We start from the raw sequence: 17885 nt of genomic DNA on the forward strand, positions 1-17885 counted from the left end.
CACACCAGGAACCAGGCACACGGACGGAACTCAAGATGGCGACGCACGAAGAAGCGGCGGAGAAAAGCGGTTTCTGTCCGAACTAAAGCCGATTGTTGCGCGTGTGAGGGCGGCTCGGGTCCGCGGTGGTCCCGGGGAAAAGCGTGGTCCGTGTTTCGAGTGAAGAGCGCGGGGCAGGACCAGGTGAGAGCCGCGGAAGCCGAGTTTGGCTCGGGTTTTCGGAGGCTTTTCGGAGCGAGGGGTGGTGCCAGCGTCTCATAACATTAGCCACATTAGCCAGGCCAAAGCTAACGCGCCGACAAGCACAAAATGAACAGGGAATCCACTGCAAAGTCATGAAATACCATAACTGTCCTGACTATAACAGGCGTCACTTTACATTTGCACACATGTCATGGATGTACAGGTTAATTATTAGATTTGAACACGTTGTACTTTGAGGAAAAGCTGCTAGCCGTAGCTTAGCCTGATGCTAATGATCGTAAACGCAATTAACTAAAGACAACAACGTCAAACAACTCATTATGACACATGTCTTCATAAATAATGAAATTTTCCCGGTCACAGATGTCACAAATGTTGGAGAAAGTTCCTATTTTAAATGTTGAAAGTAAAAGTGTATGAGGAGAACTGCGCTGTTTGATGACTTTTGATAAGAATCAGAGTTTTGTCTCGCTTTATCTGGACTCGTGGCTGTTGCATGACTCTGGTGTAGGACTATGACTCTGGTGTAGGACTATAACTCTGGTGTGGGACTATAACTCTGGTGTGGGACTATAACTCTGGTGTAGGACTATGACTCTGGTGTAGGACTATAACTCTGGTGTAGGACTATAACTCTGGTATGTGACTATGACTCTGGTGTAGGACTATAACTCTGGTGTAGGACTATGACTCTGGTGTAGGACTATAACTCTGGTGTAGGACTATAACTCTGGTGTAGGACTATGACTCTGGTGTAGCACTATAACTCTGGTGTAGGACTATAACTCTGGTGTGGGACTATAACTCTGGTGTAGGACTATGACTCTGGTGTAGGACTATAACTCTGGTGTAGGACTATGACTCTGGTGTAGGACTATAACTCTGGTGTAGGACTATAACTCTGGTGTAGGACTATGACTCTGGTGTAGCACTATAACTCTGGTGTAGGACTATAACTCTGGTGTAGGACTATAACTCTGGTGTAGGACTATAACTCTGGTATGTGACTATAACTCTGGTGTAGGACTATGACTCTGGTGTAGGACTATGACTCTGGTGTAGGACTATAACTCTGGTGTAGGACTATAACTCTGGTATGTGACTATAACTCTGGTGTAGAACTATGACTCTGGTGTAGGACTATGACTCTGGTGTAGGACTATAACTCTGGTGTAGGACTATGACTCTGGTGTAGCACTATAACTCTGGTGTAGGACTATAACTCTGGTGTAGGACTAACTCTGGTGTGGGACTATAACTCTGGTGTGGGACTATAACTCTAGTGTGGGACTATAACTCTGGTGTAGGACTATGACTCTGGTGTAGGACTATGACTCTGGTGTAGGACTATGACTCTGGTGTAGGACTATAACTCTGGTGTGGGACTATAACTCTGGTGTGGGACTATAACTCTGGTGTAGGACTATGACTCTGGTGTAGGACTATGACTCTGGTGTAGGACTATAACTCTGGTGTAGGACTATAACTCTGGTGTGGGACTATAACTCTGGTGTAGGACTATGACTCTGGTGTAGGACTATGACTCTGGTGTAGGACTATGACTCTGGTGTAGGACTATAACTCTGGTGTGGGACTATAACTCTGGTGTGGGACTATAACTCTGGTGTAGGACTATGACTCTGGTGTAGGACTATGACTCTGGTGTAGGACTATAACTCTGGTGTAGGACTATAACTCTGGTGTGGGACTATAACTCTGGTGTAGGACTATGACTGGTGTAGGACTATAACTCTGGTGTAGGACTATAACTCTGGTGTAGGACTATGACTCTGGTGTAGAACTATAACTCTGGTGTAGGACTATAACTCTGGTGTGGGACTATAACTCTGGTGTAGGACTATAACTCTGGTGTAGGACTATGACTCTGGTGTAGGACTATAACTCTGGTGTAGGACTATGACTGGTGTAGGACTATAACTGGCGTAGGACTATAACTCTGGTGTAGGACTATAACTCTGGTATGTGACTAACTCTGGTGTAGGACTATGACTCTGGTGTAGGACTATAACTGGTGCAGGACTATAACTCTGGCGCAGGACTATAACTCTGGCGTAGGACTATAACTCTGGTGTAGGACTATAACTCTGGTATGTGACTATAACTCTGGTGTAGGACTATAACTCTGGTATGTGACTATAACTCTGGTGTAGGACTATAACTCTGGTGTAGGACTATGACTCTGGTGTAGGACTATAACTCTGGTGTAGGACTATGACTGGTGTAGGACTATAACTCTGGTGTAGCACTATAACTCTGGTGTAGGACTATAACTCTGGTGTAGGACTATGACTCTGGTGTAGGACTATAACTCTGGTGTAGGACTATAACTCTGGTGTAGGACTAACTCTGGTGTAGGACTATGACTCTGGTGTAGGACTATAACTCTGGTGTAGGACTATGACTCTGGTATGTGACTATGACTCTGGTGTAGGACTATGACTCTGGTATGTGACTATGACTCTGGTGTAGGACTATGACTCTGGTTTAGGACTATAACTCTGGTGTAGCACTATAACTCTGGTGTAGCACTATAACTCTGGTGTAGCACTATAACTCTGGTGTAGGACTATGACTCTGGTGTAGGACTATAACTCTGGTATGTGACTGACTCTGGTGTAGGACTATGACTCTGGTGTAGGACTATAACTCTGGTGTAGGACTATAACTCTGGTGTAGGACTATAACTCTGGTTAAGGACTATAACTCTGGTATGTGACTATGACTCTGGTGTAGGACTATGACTCTGGTGTAGGACTATAACTCTGGTATGTAACTATAACTCTGGTGTAGGACTATGACTCTGGTGTAGGACTATAACTCTGGTGTAGGACTATGACTCTGGTGTAGGACTATAACTCTGGTGTAGGACTATGACTCTGGTGTAGGACTATGACTCTGGTGTAGGACTATAACTCTGGTATGTGACTATAACTCTGGTGTAGGACTATGACTCTGGTGTAGGACTATAACTCTGGTGTAGGACTATAACTCTGGTGTAGCACTATAACTCTGGTGTAGGACTATGACTCTGGTGTAGCACTATAACTCTGGTGTAGGACTATAACTCTGGTGTAGGACTATAACTCTGGTGTAGCACTATGACTCTGGTGTAGCACTATGACTCTGGTGTAGGACTATAACTGGTATGTGACTATGACTCTGGTGTAGGACTATGACTCTGGTGTAGGACTATAACTCTGGTGTAGGACTATAACTCTGGTGTAGGACTATGACTCTGGTGTAGGACTATAACTCTGGTGTAGGTCTATAACTCTGGTGTAGGACTTTGACTCTGGTGTAGGACTATAACTCTGGTGTAGGACTATGACTCTGGTGTAGGACTATGACTGGTGTAGGACTATAACTCTGGTGTAGGACTATAACTCTGGTGTAGGACTATAACTCTGGTGTAGGACTATAACTCTGGTATGTGACTATGACTCTGGTGTAGGACTATAACTCTGGTATAGGACTATAACTCTGGTATGTGACTAACTCTGGTGTAGGACTATGACTCTGGTGTAGGACTATAACTCTGGTGTAGGACTATAACTCTGGTGTAGGACTATGACTCTGGTGTAGGACTATAACTCTGATGTAGGACTATAACTCTGGTGTAGGACTATAACTCTGGTATGTGACTATAACTCTGGTGTAGGACTTTGACTCTGGTGTAGGACTATGACTCTGGTGTAGGACTATAACTCTGGTGTAGCACTATAACTCTGGTGTAGGACTATAACTCTGGTGTAGGACTAGGACTCTGGTGTAGGACTATGACTCTGGTGTAGCACTATAACTCTGGTGTAGGACTATAACTCTGGTGTAGGACTATGACTCTGGTGTATGACTCTGGTGTAGGACTGTGACTCTGTTGTAGGACTATAACTCTGGTGTAGCACTATAACTCTGGTGTAGGACTATAACTCTGGTGTAGGACTATGACTCTGGTGTAGGACTATAACTCTGGTGTAGGACTATAACTCTGGTGTAGGACTATAACTCTGGTGTAGGACTATGACTCTGGTGTAGGACTATAACTCTGGTGTAGGACTATGACTCTGGTATGTGACTATGACTCTGGTGTAGGACTATGACTCTTGTATGTGACTATGACTCTGGTGTAGGACTATGACTCTGGTTTAGGACTATAACTCTGGTGTAGGACTATAACTCTGGTGTAGGACTATAACTCTGGTATGTGACTATAACTCTGGTGTAGGACTATGACTCTGGTGTAGGACTATGACTCTGGTGTAGGACTATAACTCTGGTGTAGGACTATAACTCTGGTATGTGACTATAACTCTGGTGTAGGACTATGACTCTGGTGTAGGACTATGACTCTGGTGTAGGACTATAACTCTGGTGTAGGACTATGACTCTGGTGTAGCACTATAACTCTGGTGTAGGACTATAACTCTGGTGTAGGACTAACTCTGGTGTGGGACTATAACTCTGGTGTGGGACTATAACTCTAGTGTGGGACTATAACTCTGGTGTAGGACTATGACTCTGGTGTAGGACTATGACTCTGGTGTAGGACTATAACTCTGGTGTGGGACTATAACTCTGGTGTGGGACTATAACTCTGGTGTAGGACTATGACTCTGGTGTAGGACTATGACTCTGGTGTAGGACTATAACTCTGGTGTAGGACTATAACTCTGGTGTGGGACTATAACTCTGGTGTAGGACTATGACTGGTGTAGGACTATAACTCTGGTGTAGGACTATAACTCTGGTGTAGGACTATGACTCTGGTGTAGCACTATAACTCTGGTGTAGGACTATAACTCTGGTGTGGGACTATAACTCTGGTGTAGGACTATAACTCTGGTGTAGGACTATGACTCTGGTGTAGGACTATAACTCTGGTGTAGGACTATGACTGGTGTAGGACTATAACTGGCGTAGGACTATAACTCTGGTGTAGGACTATAACTCTGGTATGTGACTAACTCTGGTGTAGGACTATGACTCTGGTGTAGGACTATAACTGGTGCAGGACTATAACTCTGGCGCAGGACTATAACTCTGGCGTAGGACTATAACTCTGGTGTAGGACTATAACTCTGGTATGTGACTATAACTCTGGTGTAGGACTATAACTCTGGTGTAGGACTATGACTCTGGTGTAGGACTATAACTCTGGTGTAGGACTATGACTGGTGTAGGACTATAACTCTGGTGTAGCACTATAACTCTGGTGTAGGACTATAACTCTGGTGTAGGACTATGACTCTGGTGTAGGACTATAACTCAGGTGTAGGACTATAACTCTAGTGTAGGACTATAACTCTGGTGTAGGACTATGACTCTGGTATGTGACTATGACTCTGGTGTAGGACTATGACTCTGGTATGTGACTATGACTCTGGTGTAGGACTATGACTCTGGTTTAGGACTATAACTCTGGTGTAGCACTATAACTCTGGTGTAGCACTATAACTCTGGTGTAGCACTATAACTCTGGTGTAGGACTATGACTCTGGTGTAGGACTATAACTCTGGTATGTGACTGACTCTGGTGTAGGACTATGACTCTGGTGTAGGACTATAACTCTGGTGTAGGACTATAACTCTGGTGTAGGACTATAACTCTGGTTAAGGACTATAACTCTGGTATGTGACTATGACTCTGGTGTAGGACTATGACTCTGGTGTAGGACTATAACTCTGGTATGTGACTATAACTCTGGTGTAGGACTATGACTCTGGTGTAGGACTATAACTCTGGTGTAGGACTATGACTCTGGTGTAGGACTATAACTCTGGTGTAGGACTATGACTCTGGTGTAGGACTATGACTCTGGTGTAGGACTATGACTCTGGTGTAGGACTAACTCTGGTGTAGGACTATGACTCTGGTGTAGGACTATAACTCTGGTGTAGGACTATAACTCTGGTGTAGCACTATAACTCTGGTGTAGGACTACGACTCTGGTGTAGCACTATAACTCTGGTGTAGGACTATAACTCTGGTGTAGGACTATAACTCTGGTGTAGCACTATGACTCTGGTGTAGCACTATGACTCTGGTGTAGGACTATAACTCTGGTATGTGACTATGACTCTGGTGTAGGACTATGACTCTGGTGTAGGACTATAACTCTGGTGTAGGACTAACTCTGGTGTAGGACTTTGACTCTGGTGTAGGACTATAACTCTGGTGTAGGACTATGACTCTGGTGTAGGACTATGACTGGTGTAGGACTATAACTCTGGTGTAGGACTATAACTCTGGTGTAGGACTATAACTCTGGTATGTGACTATGACTCTGGTGTAGGACTATAACTCTGGTGTAGGACTATGACTCTGGTGTAGGACTATGACTGGTGTAGGACTATAACTCTGGTGTAGGACTATAACTCTGGTGTAGGACTATAACTCTGGTGTAGGACTATAACTCTGGTATGTGACTATGACTCTGGTGTAGGACTATAACTCTGGTGTAGGACTATAACTCTGGTATGTGACTAACTCTGGTGTAGGACTATGACTCTGGTGTAGGACTATAACTCTGGTGTAGGACTATGACTCTGGTGTAGGACTATGACTCTGGTGTAGGACTATAACTCTGATGTAGGACTATAACTCTGGTGTAGGACTATAACTCTGGTATGTGACTATAACTCTGGTGTAGGACTTTGACTCTGGTGTAGGACTATGACTCTGGTGTAGGACTATAACTCTGGTGTAGCACTATAACTCTGGTGTAGGACTATAACTCTGGTGTAGGACTATGACTCTGGTGTAGGACTATGACTCTGGTGTAGCACTATAACTCTGGTGTAGGACTATAACTCTGGTGTAGGACTATGACTCTGGTGTATGACTCTGGTGTAGGACTATGACTCTGGTGTAGGACTATAACTCTGGTGTAGCACTATAACTCTGGTGTAGGACTATAACTCTGGTGTAGGACTATGACTCTGGTGTAGGACTATAACTCTGGTGTAGGACTATAACTCTGGTATGTGACTATGACTCTGGTGTAGGACTATAACTGGTGTAGGACTATAACTCTGGTGTAGGACTATAACTCTGGTATGTGACTATAACTCTGGTGTAGGACTATGACTCTGGTGTAGGTCTATAACTCTGGTGTAGGACTATGACTCTGGTGTAGGACTATAACTCTGGTGTAGGACTATAACTCTGGTATGTGACTATAACTCTGGTGTAGGAATATAACTCTGGTGTAGGACTATAACTCTGGTATGTGACTATGACTCTGGTGTAGGAATATAACTCTGGTGTAGGACTATAACTGGCGTAGGACTATAACTCTGGTGTAGGACTATAACTCTGGTATGTGACTAACTCTGGTGTAGGACTATGACTCTGGTGTAGGACTATGACTCTGGTGTAGGACTATAACTGGTGCAGGACTATGACTCTGGTGTAGGACTATGACTCTGGTATGTGACTAACTCTGGTGTAGGACTATGACTCTGGTGTAGGACTATAACTCTGGTGTAGGACTATGACTCTGGTGCAGGACTATAACTCTGGTGTAGGACTATGACTCTGGTGCAGGACTATAACTCTGGTGTAGGACTATGACTCTGGTGTAGGACTGTGACTCTGGTGCAGGACTATAACTCTGGTGTAGGACTATGACTCTGGTGCAGGACTATAACTCTGGTGTAGGACTATGACTCTGGTGTAGGACTATATGGCTCCTCAAAAGCTTTAGAGTTTGTTATTAACGTCTGAAACAGTTTCTGTGTCACGCCTCGGGCAGAGGAGCGGCTCAAAGAGACATTCTTCAGGAGCCACTCAAGAAACACTCTCTGAATGAGTCTCTAAATGTGTGGCTCTTTGTCCCATCTCCTCTGTCTCAGGAGGCTGTGGCTCTTTGTCCCATCTCCTCTGGTATGTGACTATAACTCTGGTGTAGGACTATAACTCTGGTATGTGACTATAACTCTGGTGTAGGACTATAACTCTGGTGTAGGACTATGACTCTGGTGTAGGACTATAACTCTGGTGTAGGACTATGACTGGTGTAGGACTATAACTCTGGTGTAGGACTATAACTCTGGTGTAGCACTATAACTCTGGTGTAGGACTATAACTCTGATGTAGGACTATGACTCTGGTGTAGGACTATAACTCTGGTGTAGGACTATAACTCTAGTGTAGGACTATAACTCTGGTGTAGGACTATGACTCTGGTATGTGACTATGACTCTGGTGTAGGACTATGACTCTGGTATGTGACTATGACTCTGGTGTAGGACTATGACTCTGGTTTAGGACTATAACTCTGGTGTAGCACTATAACTCTGGTGTAGCACTATAACTCTGGTGTAGCACTATAACTCTGGTGTAGGACTATGACTCTGGTGTAGGACTATAACTCTGGTATGTGACTGACTCTGGTGTAGGACTATGACTCTGGTGTAGGACTATAACTCTGGTGTAGGACTATAACTCTGGTGTAGGACTATAACTCTGGTTAAGGACTATAACTCTGGTATGTGACTATGACTCTGGTGTAGGACTATGACTCTGGTGTAGGACTATAACTCTGGTATGTGACTATAACTCTGGTGTAGGACTATGACTCTGGTGTAGGACTATAACTCTGGTGTAGGACTATGACTCTGGTGTAGGACTATAACTCTGGTGTAGGACTATGACTCTGGTGTAGGACTATGACTCTGGTGTAGGACTATAACTCTGGTATGTGACTAACTCTGGTGTAGGACTATGACTCTGGTGTAGGACTATAACTCTGGTGTAGGACTATAACTCTGGTGTAGCACTATAACTCTGGTGTAGGACTATAACTCTGGTGTAGGACTATAACTCTGGTGTAGCACTATGACTCTGGTGTAGCACTATGACTCTGGTGTAGGACTATAACTCTGGTATGTGACTATGACTCTGGTGTAGGACTATGACTCTGGTGTAGGACTATAACTCTGGTGTAGGACTATAACTCTGGTGTAGGACTATAACTCTGGTGTAGGACTTTGACTCTGGTGTAGGACTTTGACTCTGGTGTAGGACTATAACTCTGGTGTAGGACTATGACTCTGGTGTAGGACTATGACTGGTGTAGGACTATAACTCTGGTGTAGGACTATAACTCTGGTGTAGGACTATAACTCTGGTATGTGACTATGACTCTGGTGTAGGACTATAACTCTGGTGTAGGACTATAACTCTGGTATGTGACTAACTCTGGTGTAGGACTATGACTCTGGTGTAGGACTATAACTCTGGTGTAGGACTATGACTCTGGTGTAGGACTATGACTCTGGTGTAGGACTATAACTCTGATGTAGGACTATAACTCTGGTGTAGGACTATAACTCTGGTATGTGACTATAACTCTGGTGTAGGACTTTGACTCTGGTGTAGGACTATGACTCTGGTGTAGGACTATAACTCTGGTGTAGCACTATAACTCTGGTGTAGGACTATAACTCTGGTGTAGGACTATGACTCTGGTGTAGGACTATGACTCTGGTGTAGCACTATAACTCTGGTGTAGGACTATAACTCTGGTGTAGGACTATGACTCTGGTGTATGACTCTGGTGTAGGACTATGACTCTGGTGTAGGACTATAACTCTGGTGTAGCACTATAACTCTGGTGTAGGACTATAACTCTGGTGTAGGACTATGACTCTGGTGTAGGACTATAACTCTGGTGTAGGACTATAACTCTGGTATGTGACTATGACTCTGGTGTAGGACTATAACTGGTGTAGGACTATAACTCTGGTGTAGGACTATAACTCTGGTATGTGACTATAACTCTGGTGTAGGACTATGACTCTGGTGTAGGTCTATAACTCTGGTGTAGGACTATGACTCTGGTGTAGGACTATAACTCTGGTGTAGGACTATAACTCTGGTATGTGACTATAACTCTGGTGTAGGACTATAACTCTGGTATGTGACTATGACTCTGGTGTAGGAATATAACTCTGGTGTAGGACTATAACTGGCGTAGGACTATAACTCTGGTGTAGGACTATAACTCTGGTATGTGACTAACTCTGGTGTAGGACTATGACTCTGGTGTAGGACTATGACTCTGGTGTAGGACTATAACTGGTGCAGGACTATGACTCTGGTGTAGGACTATGACTCTGGTATGTGACTAACTCTGGTGTAGGACTATGACTCTGGTGTAGGACTATAACTCTGGTGTAGGACTATGACTCTGGTGCAGGACTATAACTCTGGTGTAGGACTATGACTCTGGTGCAGGACTATAACTCTGGTGTAGGACTATGACTCTGGTGTAGGACTATGACTCTGGTGCAGGACTATAACTCTGGTGTAGGACTATGACTCTGGTGCAGGACTATAACTCTGGTGTAGGACTATGACTCTGGTGTAGGACTATGACTCTGGTGCAGGACTATAACTCTGGTGTAGGACTATGACTCTGGTGCAGGACTATAACTCTGGTGTAGGACTATGACTCTGGTGTAGGACTATATGGCTCCTCAAAAGCTTTAGAGTTTGTTATTAACGTCTGAAACAGTTTCTGTGTCACGCCTCGGGCAGAGGAGCGGCTCAAAGAGACATTCTTCAGGAGCCACTCAAGAAACACTCTCTGAATGAGTCTCTAAATGTGTGGCTCTTTGTCCCATCTCCTCTGTCTCAGGAGGCTGTGGCTCTTTGTCCCATCTCCTCTGGCTCAGGAGGCTGTGGCTCTTTGTCCCATCTCCTCTGTCTCAGGAGGCTGTGGCTCTTTGTCCCATCTCCTCTGTCTCAGGAGGCTGTGGCTCTTTGTCCCATCTCCTCTGGCTCAGGAGGCTGTGGCTCTTTGTCCCATCTCCTCTGTCTCAGGAGGCTGTGGCTCTTTGTCCCATCTCCTCTGGCTCAGGAGGCTGTGGCTCTTTGTCCCATCTCCTCTGGCTCAGGAGGCTGTGGCTCTTTGTCCCATCTCCTCTGGCTCAGGAGGCTGTGGCTCTTTGTCCCATCTCCTCTGGCTCAGGAGGCTGTGGCTCTTTGTCCCATCTCCTCTGGCTCAGGAGGCTGTGGCTCTTTGTCCCATCTCCTCTGGCTCAGGAGGCTGTGGCTCTTTGTCCCATCTCCTCTGGCTCAGGAGGCTGTGGCTCTTTGTCCCATCTCCTCTGGCTCAGGAGGCTGTGGCTCTTTGTCCCATCTCCTCTGTCTCAGGAGGCTGTGGCTCTTTGTCCCATGTCCTCTGGCTCAGGAGGCTGTGGCTCTTTGTCCCATGTCCTCTGGCTCAAGAGCTTTATTTTGTGTCCAGGATCGTGTCTGTAACTCTTCTTCTTCTTCAGACTCTCTCAATGGCTGCGAGGAAGTCTGGATCAGGATCAGACGCACACAACAACGGTGAGGACCAATCCATGATCAATCAATGTGACGTGGTTGTGTTGTTGTGTGTCTGTGGTTGTGACCTGCTTGTGTCTATGGTTGTGTCTGTGTGGATGTGTCTGGTTGCATCTGTGGTTGTGACGTGGTTGCGTCTGTGGTTGTGACGTGGTTGTGTCTGTGGTTGTGACGTGGTTGTGTCTGTGGTTGTGACGTGGTTGTGTCTGGTTGGGACATGATTGCGTCTCTGGCTGTGTCTGTAGTTGTGACATGGTTGTGTCTGTGGTTGTGACATGGTTGCGTCTCTGGCTGTGTCTGTGGTTGTGTCTGTGGTTGTGACATGGTTGCGTCTCTGGCTGTGTCTGTGACGTGGTTTTGTCTGTGGTTGTGTCTGTGGTTGTGTCTGTGGTTGTGACGTGGCTGTGTCTGTGGTTGTGGTGTTGTGTGTCTGTGGTTGTGACGTGGTTGCGTCTGTGGGCGTTGTGCCAGTGGTTGTGATGTTGTGCGTCTGTGGTTGTGCGTCTGTGGTTGTGACGTGGTTGTGTGTCTGTGACGTGGTTGTCTGTTGCGTCTGTAGTTGTGACGTGCTTGTATCTGTGGTTGTGTGTCTGTGGTTGTGTCTGTGACGTGGTTGTCTGTTGTTGCGTCTGTAGTTGTGACGTGCTTGTGTCTGTGGATGTGGTTGACTGTTGTTGCGTCTGTGGTTGTGTCTGTGATGTGGGTCTGTGACGTGGTTGTCTGTTGTTGCGTCTGTAGTTGTGACGTGCTTGTGTCTGTGGTTGTGTGTCTGTGGTTGTGTCTGTGACGTGGTTGTCTGTTGTTGCGGCTGTAGTTGTGACGTGCTTGTGTCTGTGGTTGTCTGTTGTTGCGTCTGTGATGTGTGCCTGTGACGTTTTTGTCTGTTGTTGCGTCTGTAGTTGTGACGTGTCTGTGGTTGTGTCTGTGACGTGGTTGTCTGTTGTTGCGTCTGTAGTTGTGACGTGCTTGTGCCTGTGACGTGGAAGTCTGTTGTTGCGTCTGTAGTTGTGACGTGCTTGTGTCTGTGGTTGTGTCTGTGACATGGAAGTCTGTTGTTGCGTCTGTAGTTGTGACGTGCTTGTGTCTGTGGTTGTGTCTGTGACGTGGTTGTCTGTTGTTGCGTCTGTAGTTGTGACGTGCTTGTGTCTGTGGTTGTGTCTGTGACGTGGTTGTCTGTTGTTGCGTCTGTAGTTGTGACGTGCTTGTGTCTGTGGTTGTGTCTGTGACGTGGTTGTCTGTTGTTGCGTCTGTAGTTGTGACGTGCTTGTGTCTGTGGTTGTGTCTGTGACGTGGTTGTCTGTTGTTGCGTCTGTAGTTGTGACGTGCTTGTGTCTGTGAAGTGGTTGTCTGTTGTTGCGTCTGTAGTTTTGACGTGCTTGTGTCTGTGGTTGTGTCTGTGACGTGGTTGTCTGTTGTTGCGTCTGTAGTTGTGACGTGGTTGTGTCTGTGGTTGTGTCTGTGACGTGGTTGTCTGTTGTTGCGTCTGTAGTTGTGACGTGCTTGTGTCTGTGGTTGTGTCTGTGACGTTGCTGTCTGTTGTTGCGTCTGTAGTTGTGACGTGCTTGTGTCTGTGCTTGTGTCTGTGGTTGTGTCTGTGGTTGTGTCTGTGGTTGTGTCTGTGTTGTTGCGTCTGTAGTTGTGACGTGCTTGTGTCTGTGGTTGTGTCTGTGACGTTGCTGTCTGTTGTTGCGTCTGTAGTTGTGACGTGCTTGTGTCTATGGTTGTGGTTGTGTCTGTGACGTTGCTGTCTGTTGTTGCGTCTGTAGTTGTGACGTGCTTGTGTCTGTGGTTGTGGTTGTGTCTGTGACGTTGCTGTCTGTTGTTGCGTCTGTAGTTGTGACGTGCTTGTGTCTGTGGTTGTGGTTGTGTCTGTGACGTGGTTGTCTGTTGTTGCGTCTGTAGTTGTGACGTGGTTGTGTCTGTGGTTGTGTCTGTGACGTGGTTGTCTGTTGTTGCGTCTGTAGTTGTGACGTGCTTGTGTCTGTGGTTGTGTCTGTGACGTTGCTGTCTGTTGTTGCGTCTGTAGTTGTGACGTGCTTGTGTCTGTGCTTGTGTCTGTGGTTGTGTCTGTGGTTGTGTCTGTGGTTGTGTCTGTGTTGTTGCGTCTGTAGTTGTGACGTGCTTGTGTCTGTGGTTGTGTCTGTGACGTTGCTGTCTGTTGTTGCGTCTGTAGTTGTGACGTGCTTGTGTCTGTGGTTGTGGTTGTGTCTGTGACGTTGCTGTCTGTTGTTGCGTCTGTAGTTGTGACGTGCTTGTGTCTGTGGTTGTGGTTGTGTCTGTGACGTTGCTGTCTGTTGTTGCGTCTGTAGTTGTGACGTGCTTGTGTCTGTGGTTGTGGTTGTGTCTGTGACGTTGCTGTCTGTTGTTGCGTCTGTAGTTGTGACGTGCTTGTGTCTGTGGTTGTGGTTGTGTCTGTGACGTTGCTGTCTGTTGTTGCGTCTGTAGTTGTGACGTGCTTGTGTCTGTGGTTGTGGTTGTGTCTGTGACGTTGCTGTCTGTTGTTGCGTCTGTAGTTGTGACGTGCTTGTGTCTGTGCTTGTGTCTGTGGTTGTGTCTGTGGTTGTGTCTGTGGTTGTGTCTGTGTTGTTGCGTCTGTAGTTGTGACGTGCTTGTGTCTGTGGTTGTGTCTGTGACGTTGCTGTCTGTTGTTGCGTCTGTAGTTGTGACGTGCTTGTGTCTGTGGTTGTGGTTGTGTCTGTGACGTTGCTGTCTGTTGTTGCGTCTGTAGTTGTGACGTGCTTGTGTCTGTGGTTGTGGTTGTGTCTGTGACGTTGCTGTCTGTTGTTGCGTCTGTAGTTGTGACGTGCTTGTGTCTGTGGTTGTGGTTGTGTCTGTGACGTTGCTGTCTGTTGTTGCGTCTGTAGTTGTGACGTGCTTGTGTCTGTGCCCAGGCCCTGTGAGTTACCTGGAGGACGTGCCCTTTAAGGTGAATGAGAGGTTCCGGTGCCCGTCCAAAGTGGGTTTCCCTGTGGGCTTCTGCGTGCCCGACTCAGCGCTGCTGCTCGCTCAGGTCAGTGTCTGTCCAGAACTAAACAATATGTGTCAGTGTTCAACAGTTTTGTTTACTGACCGTGAGTCATGTGATCACAGACGCCTCTGTAATGTGCCATAAAATAAGACCATAATGAGAAGAATAATCCAGTCTGTGATAAAGCCCCATGTTTATGTCACTTCACTTTGTTGTTATGATTAGCATTGACACCAACTGTCCTGACCATGTCCTGACCATGTCCTGACCATGTCCTGACCATGTCCTGACCATGTCCTGACCTAACCGTGTCTGTGGTCCTCAGTATGACCTAAACGTGTCTGTGGTCCTCAGTATGACCTGAACGTGTCTGTGGTCCTCAGCATGACCTAACCGTGTCTGTGGTCCTCAGTATGACCTAACCGTGTCTGTGGTCCTCAGTATGACCTGAAGGTGTCTGTGGTCCTCAGCATAACCTAACCGTGTCTGTGGTCCTCAGTATGACCTGAACGTGTCTGTGGTCCTCAGCATGACCTAACCGTGTCTGTGGTCCTCAGTATGACCTAACCGTGTCTGTGGTCCTCAGTATGACCTAACCGTGTCTGTGGTCCTCAGCATGACCTAAACGTGTCTGTGGTCCTCAGTATGACCTAACCGTGTCTGTGGTCCTCAGCATGACCTAAACGTGTCTGTGGTCCTCAGCATGACCTAACCGTGTCTGTGGTCCTCAGTATGACCTGAAGGTGTCTGTGGTCCTCAGCATAACCTAACCGTGTCTGTGGTCCTCAGTATGACCTGAACGTGTCTGTGGTCCTCAGCATGACCTAACCGTGTCTGTGGTCCTCAGTATGACCTAACCGTGTCTGTGGTCCTCAGTATGACCTAACCGTGTCTGTGGTCCTCAGCATGACCTAAACGTGTCTGTGGTCCTCAGTATGACCTAACCGTGTCTGTGGTCCTCAGCATGACCTAAACGTGTCTGTGGTCCTCAGCATGACCTAACCGTGTCTGTGGTCCTCAGTATGACCTAACCGTGTCTGTGGTCCTCAGTATGACCTAACCGTGTCTGTGGTCCTCAGTATGACCTAAACGTGTCTGTGGTCCTCAGTATGACCTAAACGTGTCTGTGGTCCTCAGCATGACCTAACCGTGTCTGTGGTCCTCAGTATGACCTAAACGTGTCTGTGGTCCTCAGTTTGACCTAAACGTGTCTGTGGTCCTCAGCATGACCTAACCGTGTCTGTGGTCCTCAGTATGACCTAAACGTGTCTGTGGTCCTCAGTATGACCTAAACGTGTCTGTGGTCCTGAGTATGACCTAAACGTGTCTGTGGTCCTCAGTATGACCTAACCGTGTCTGTGGTCCTCAGTATGACCTAAACGTGTCTGTGGTCCTGAGTATGACCTAAACGTGTCTGTGGTCCTCAGTATGACCTAACCGTGTCTGTGGTCCTCAGTATGACCTAACCGTGTCTGTGGTCCTCAGTATGACCTAAACGTGTCTGTGGTCCTCAGTATGACCTAAACGTGTCTGTGGTCCTCAGTTTGACCTAAACGTGTCGGTGGTCCTCAGTATGACCTAAACGTGTCTGTGGTCCTCAGTATGACCTAACCGTGTCTGTGGTCCTCAGTATGACCTAACTGTGTCTGTGGTCCTCAGTATGACCTGAACGTGTCTGTGGTCCTCAGTATGACCTGAACTTGTCTGTGGTCCTCAGTATGACCTGAACGTGTCTGTGGTCCTCAGTATGACCTAAACGTGTCTGTGGTCCTCAGTATGACCTGAACGTGTCTGTGGTCCTCAGTATGACCTGAACTTGTCTGTGGTCCTCAGTATGACCTGAACGTGTCTGTGGTCCTCAGTATGACCTGAACGTGTCTGTGGTCCTCAGCATGACCTAACCGTGTCTGTGGTCCTCAGCATGACCTGAACGTGTCTGTGGTCCTCAGTATGACCTGAACGTGTCTGTGGTCCTCAGCATGACCTGAACGTGTCTGTGGTCCTCAGCATGACCTGAACGTGTCTGTGGTCCTCAGTATGACCTAAACGTGTCTGTGGTCCTCAGTATGACCTGAACGTGTCTGTGGTTGTGTCTGTGGTCCTCAGTATGACCTAAACGTGTCTGTGGTCCTCAGTATGACCTGAACGTGTCTGTGGTTGTGTCTGTTGTCCTCAGTATGACTTCTCTCTGGAGCGCCGCAGCGTGCAGTGGGGTCTGGAGCTGGCTGAGGCTCGATTGGCTCAGACTCGAGCAGACGAGGCCGTGATTGGACGGGGCGACGCAGACGGTCGTGGAGAAGAGCCCGACGCTGGCTCCGCAGACGCTCACGAGCCTCCACCGCCGGCGCTCAACCCCGTGTTAGCCGCTATGAGCCACAACGCCATCCTGACGCCGCTGCCCGCTCCCTCCCTGGGCCCGCGCAGCTCGCTGCCCGCTCCGGCGCTGCACTCGCTCGACCTGACCGACTTCGAGCGCGAGGAGGATCCTTTTGACAAACTAGAGCTCAAAACTCTGGACGACAAAGAAGAGCTGAGGAGCATCCTCCAGAGTCAGCCTCAGCCCTTCTCCTCGCCGTCTGAAGGGCCTCGCCTGGGGCCGGGCTCACGCGGGAGCAGCCCCTCGCCGCCTTCAGCCGCCTCGACCGCCTCCAGCACCGCGACCGTCTCGGCCGGCGGCGGCGCGGCGAGCAAAGCCTTCACACACAAACCAAACGGCCTCGTGGACGATCGGCCGTGTAACATCCGCTCGCTCTCTTTTCCCAAACTGTCAGACTCTGAGCACCACGTGGCCCCGTCCTCTCTCAAACAGGCCCCGCCTCCCTCCACGAGGCTGCCCAACGGTTCCCCCCAGAGGACGCAGAGGGGAGAAGTGATCGTGGCACCGGAGCCTGCGCTGAACAAGAGTGGAAACGCCAAAGCTGTGAGTTACTTCACATGAAACATTCTGACATTAAAGGTCCCGTATCATCAGAGCTTTAACCTTCTCAGAGCCATTGTCCTCGTGTATGAGCCCAAAGTCTTTAGCTAGAGAACAGTCTCTCTCCTTCCCCTCGGGTGAGCAGAAGAACGGGGCCCCGCAGCACGCTGTTCCAGCCCCTCCTCCAGGAAGCACTCTGTACCTGTAACACGCCCCCCGGCCCCGCCCCCGCAATCGAGAGGAAACGCTCTCACTGAGACTACGTCGCGGGGTGGGCGGGGACACACGCTCTCACTGAGACTACGTCGCGGGGTGGGCGGGGACACACGCTCTCACTGAGACTACGTCACGGGGTGGGCGGGGACACACGCTCTCACTGAGACTACGTCACGGGGTGGGCGGGGACACACCCTCTCACTGAGACTACGTCACGGGGTGGG

The 17885-nt window shown here is 47.9% G+C and overlaps 1 protein-coding gene across 1 annotated transcript in view; it reads left to right on the top strand.

Annotated features, from left to right (window-relative positions):
- LOC140372448 (ubiquitin-associated protein 1-like) overlaps positions 1–17885 on the top strand; it is a 32054-nt gene continuing 14169 nt past the window's right edge. The window contains exons 1-4 of the mRNA XM_072459547.1: positions 1–183; positions 11509–11563; positions 14452–14570; positions 16705–17448. Coding sequence (XP_072315648.1) covers positions 11518–11563; positions 14452–14570; positions 16705–17448 — 909 coding nt within the window. The 5' untranslated portion in view covers positions 1–183; positions 11509–11517. The remainder of the gene's footprint in view (positions 184–11508; positions 11564–14451; positions 14571–16704; positions 17449–17885) is intronic.

This window comes from Eucyclogobius newberryi, unplaced genomic scaffold (assembly GCF_026437365.1).
Source record: "Eucyclogobius newberryi isolate DKJ021-1_F unplaced genomic scaffold, fEucNew1.0.hap1 SCAF_23, whole genome shotgun sequence".
NCBI lineage: Eukaryota > Metazoa > Chordata > Actinopteri > Gobiiformes > Gobiidae > Eucyclogobius > Eucyclogobius newberryi.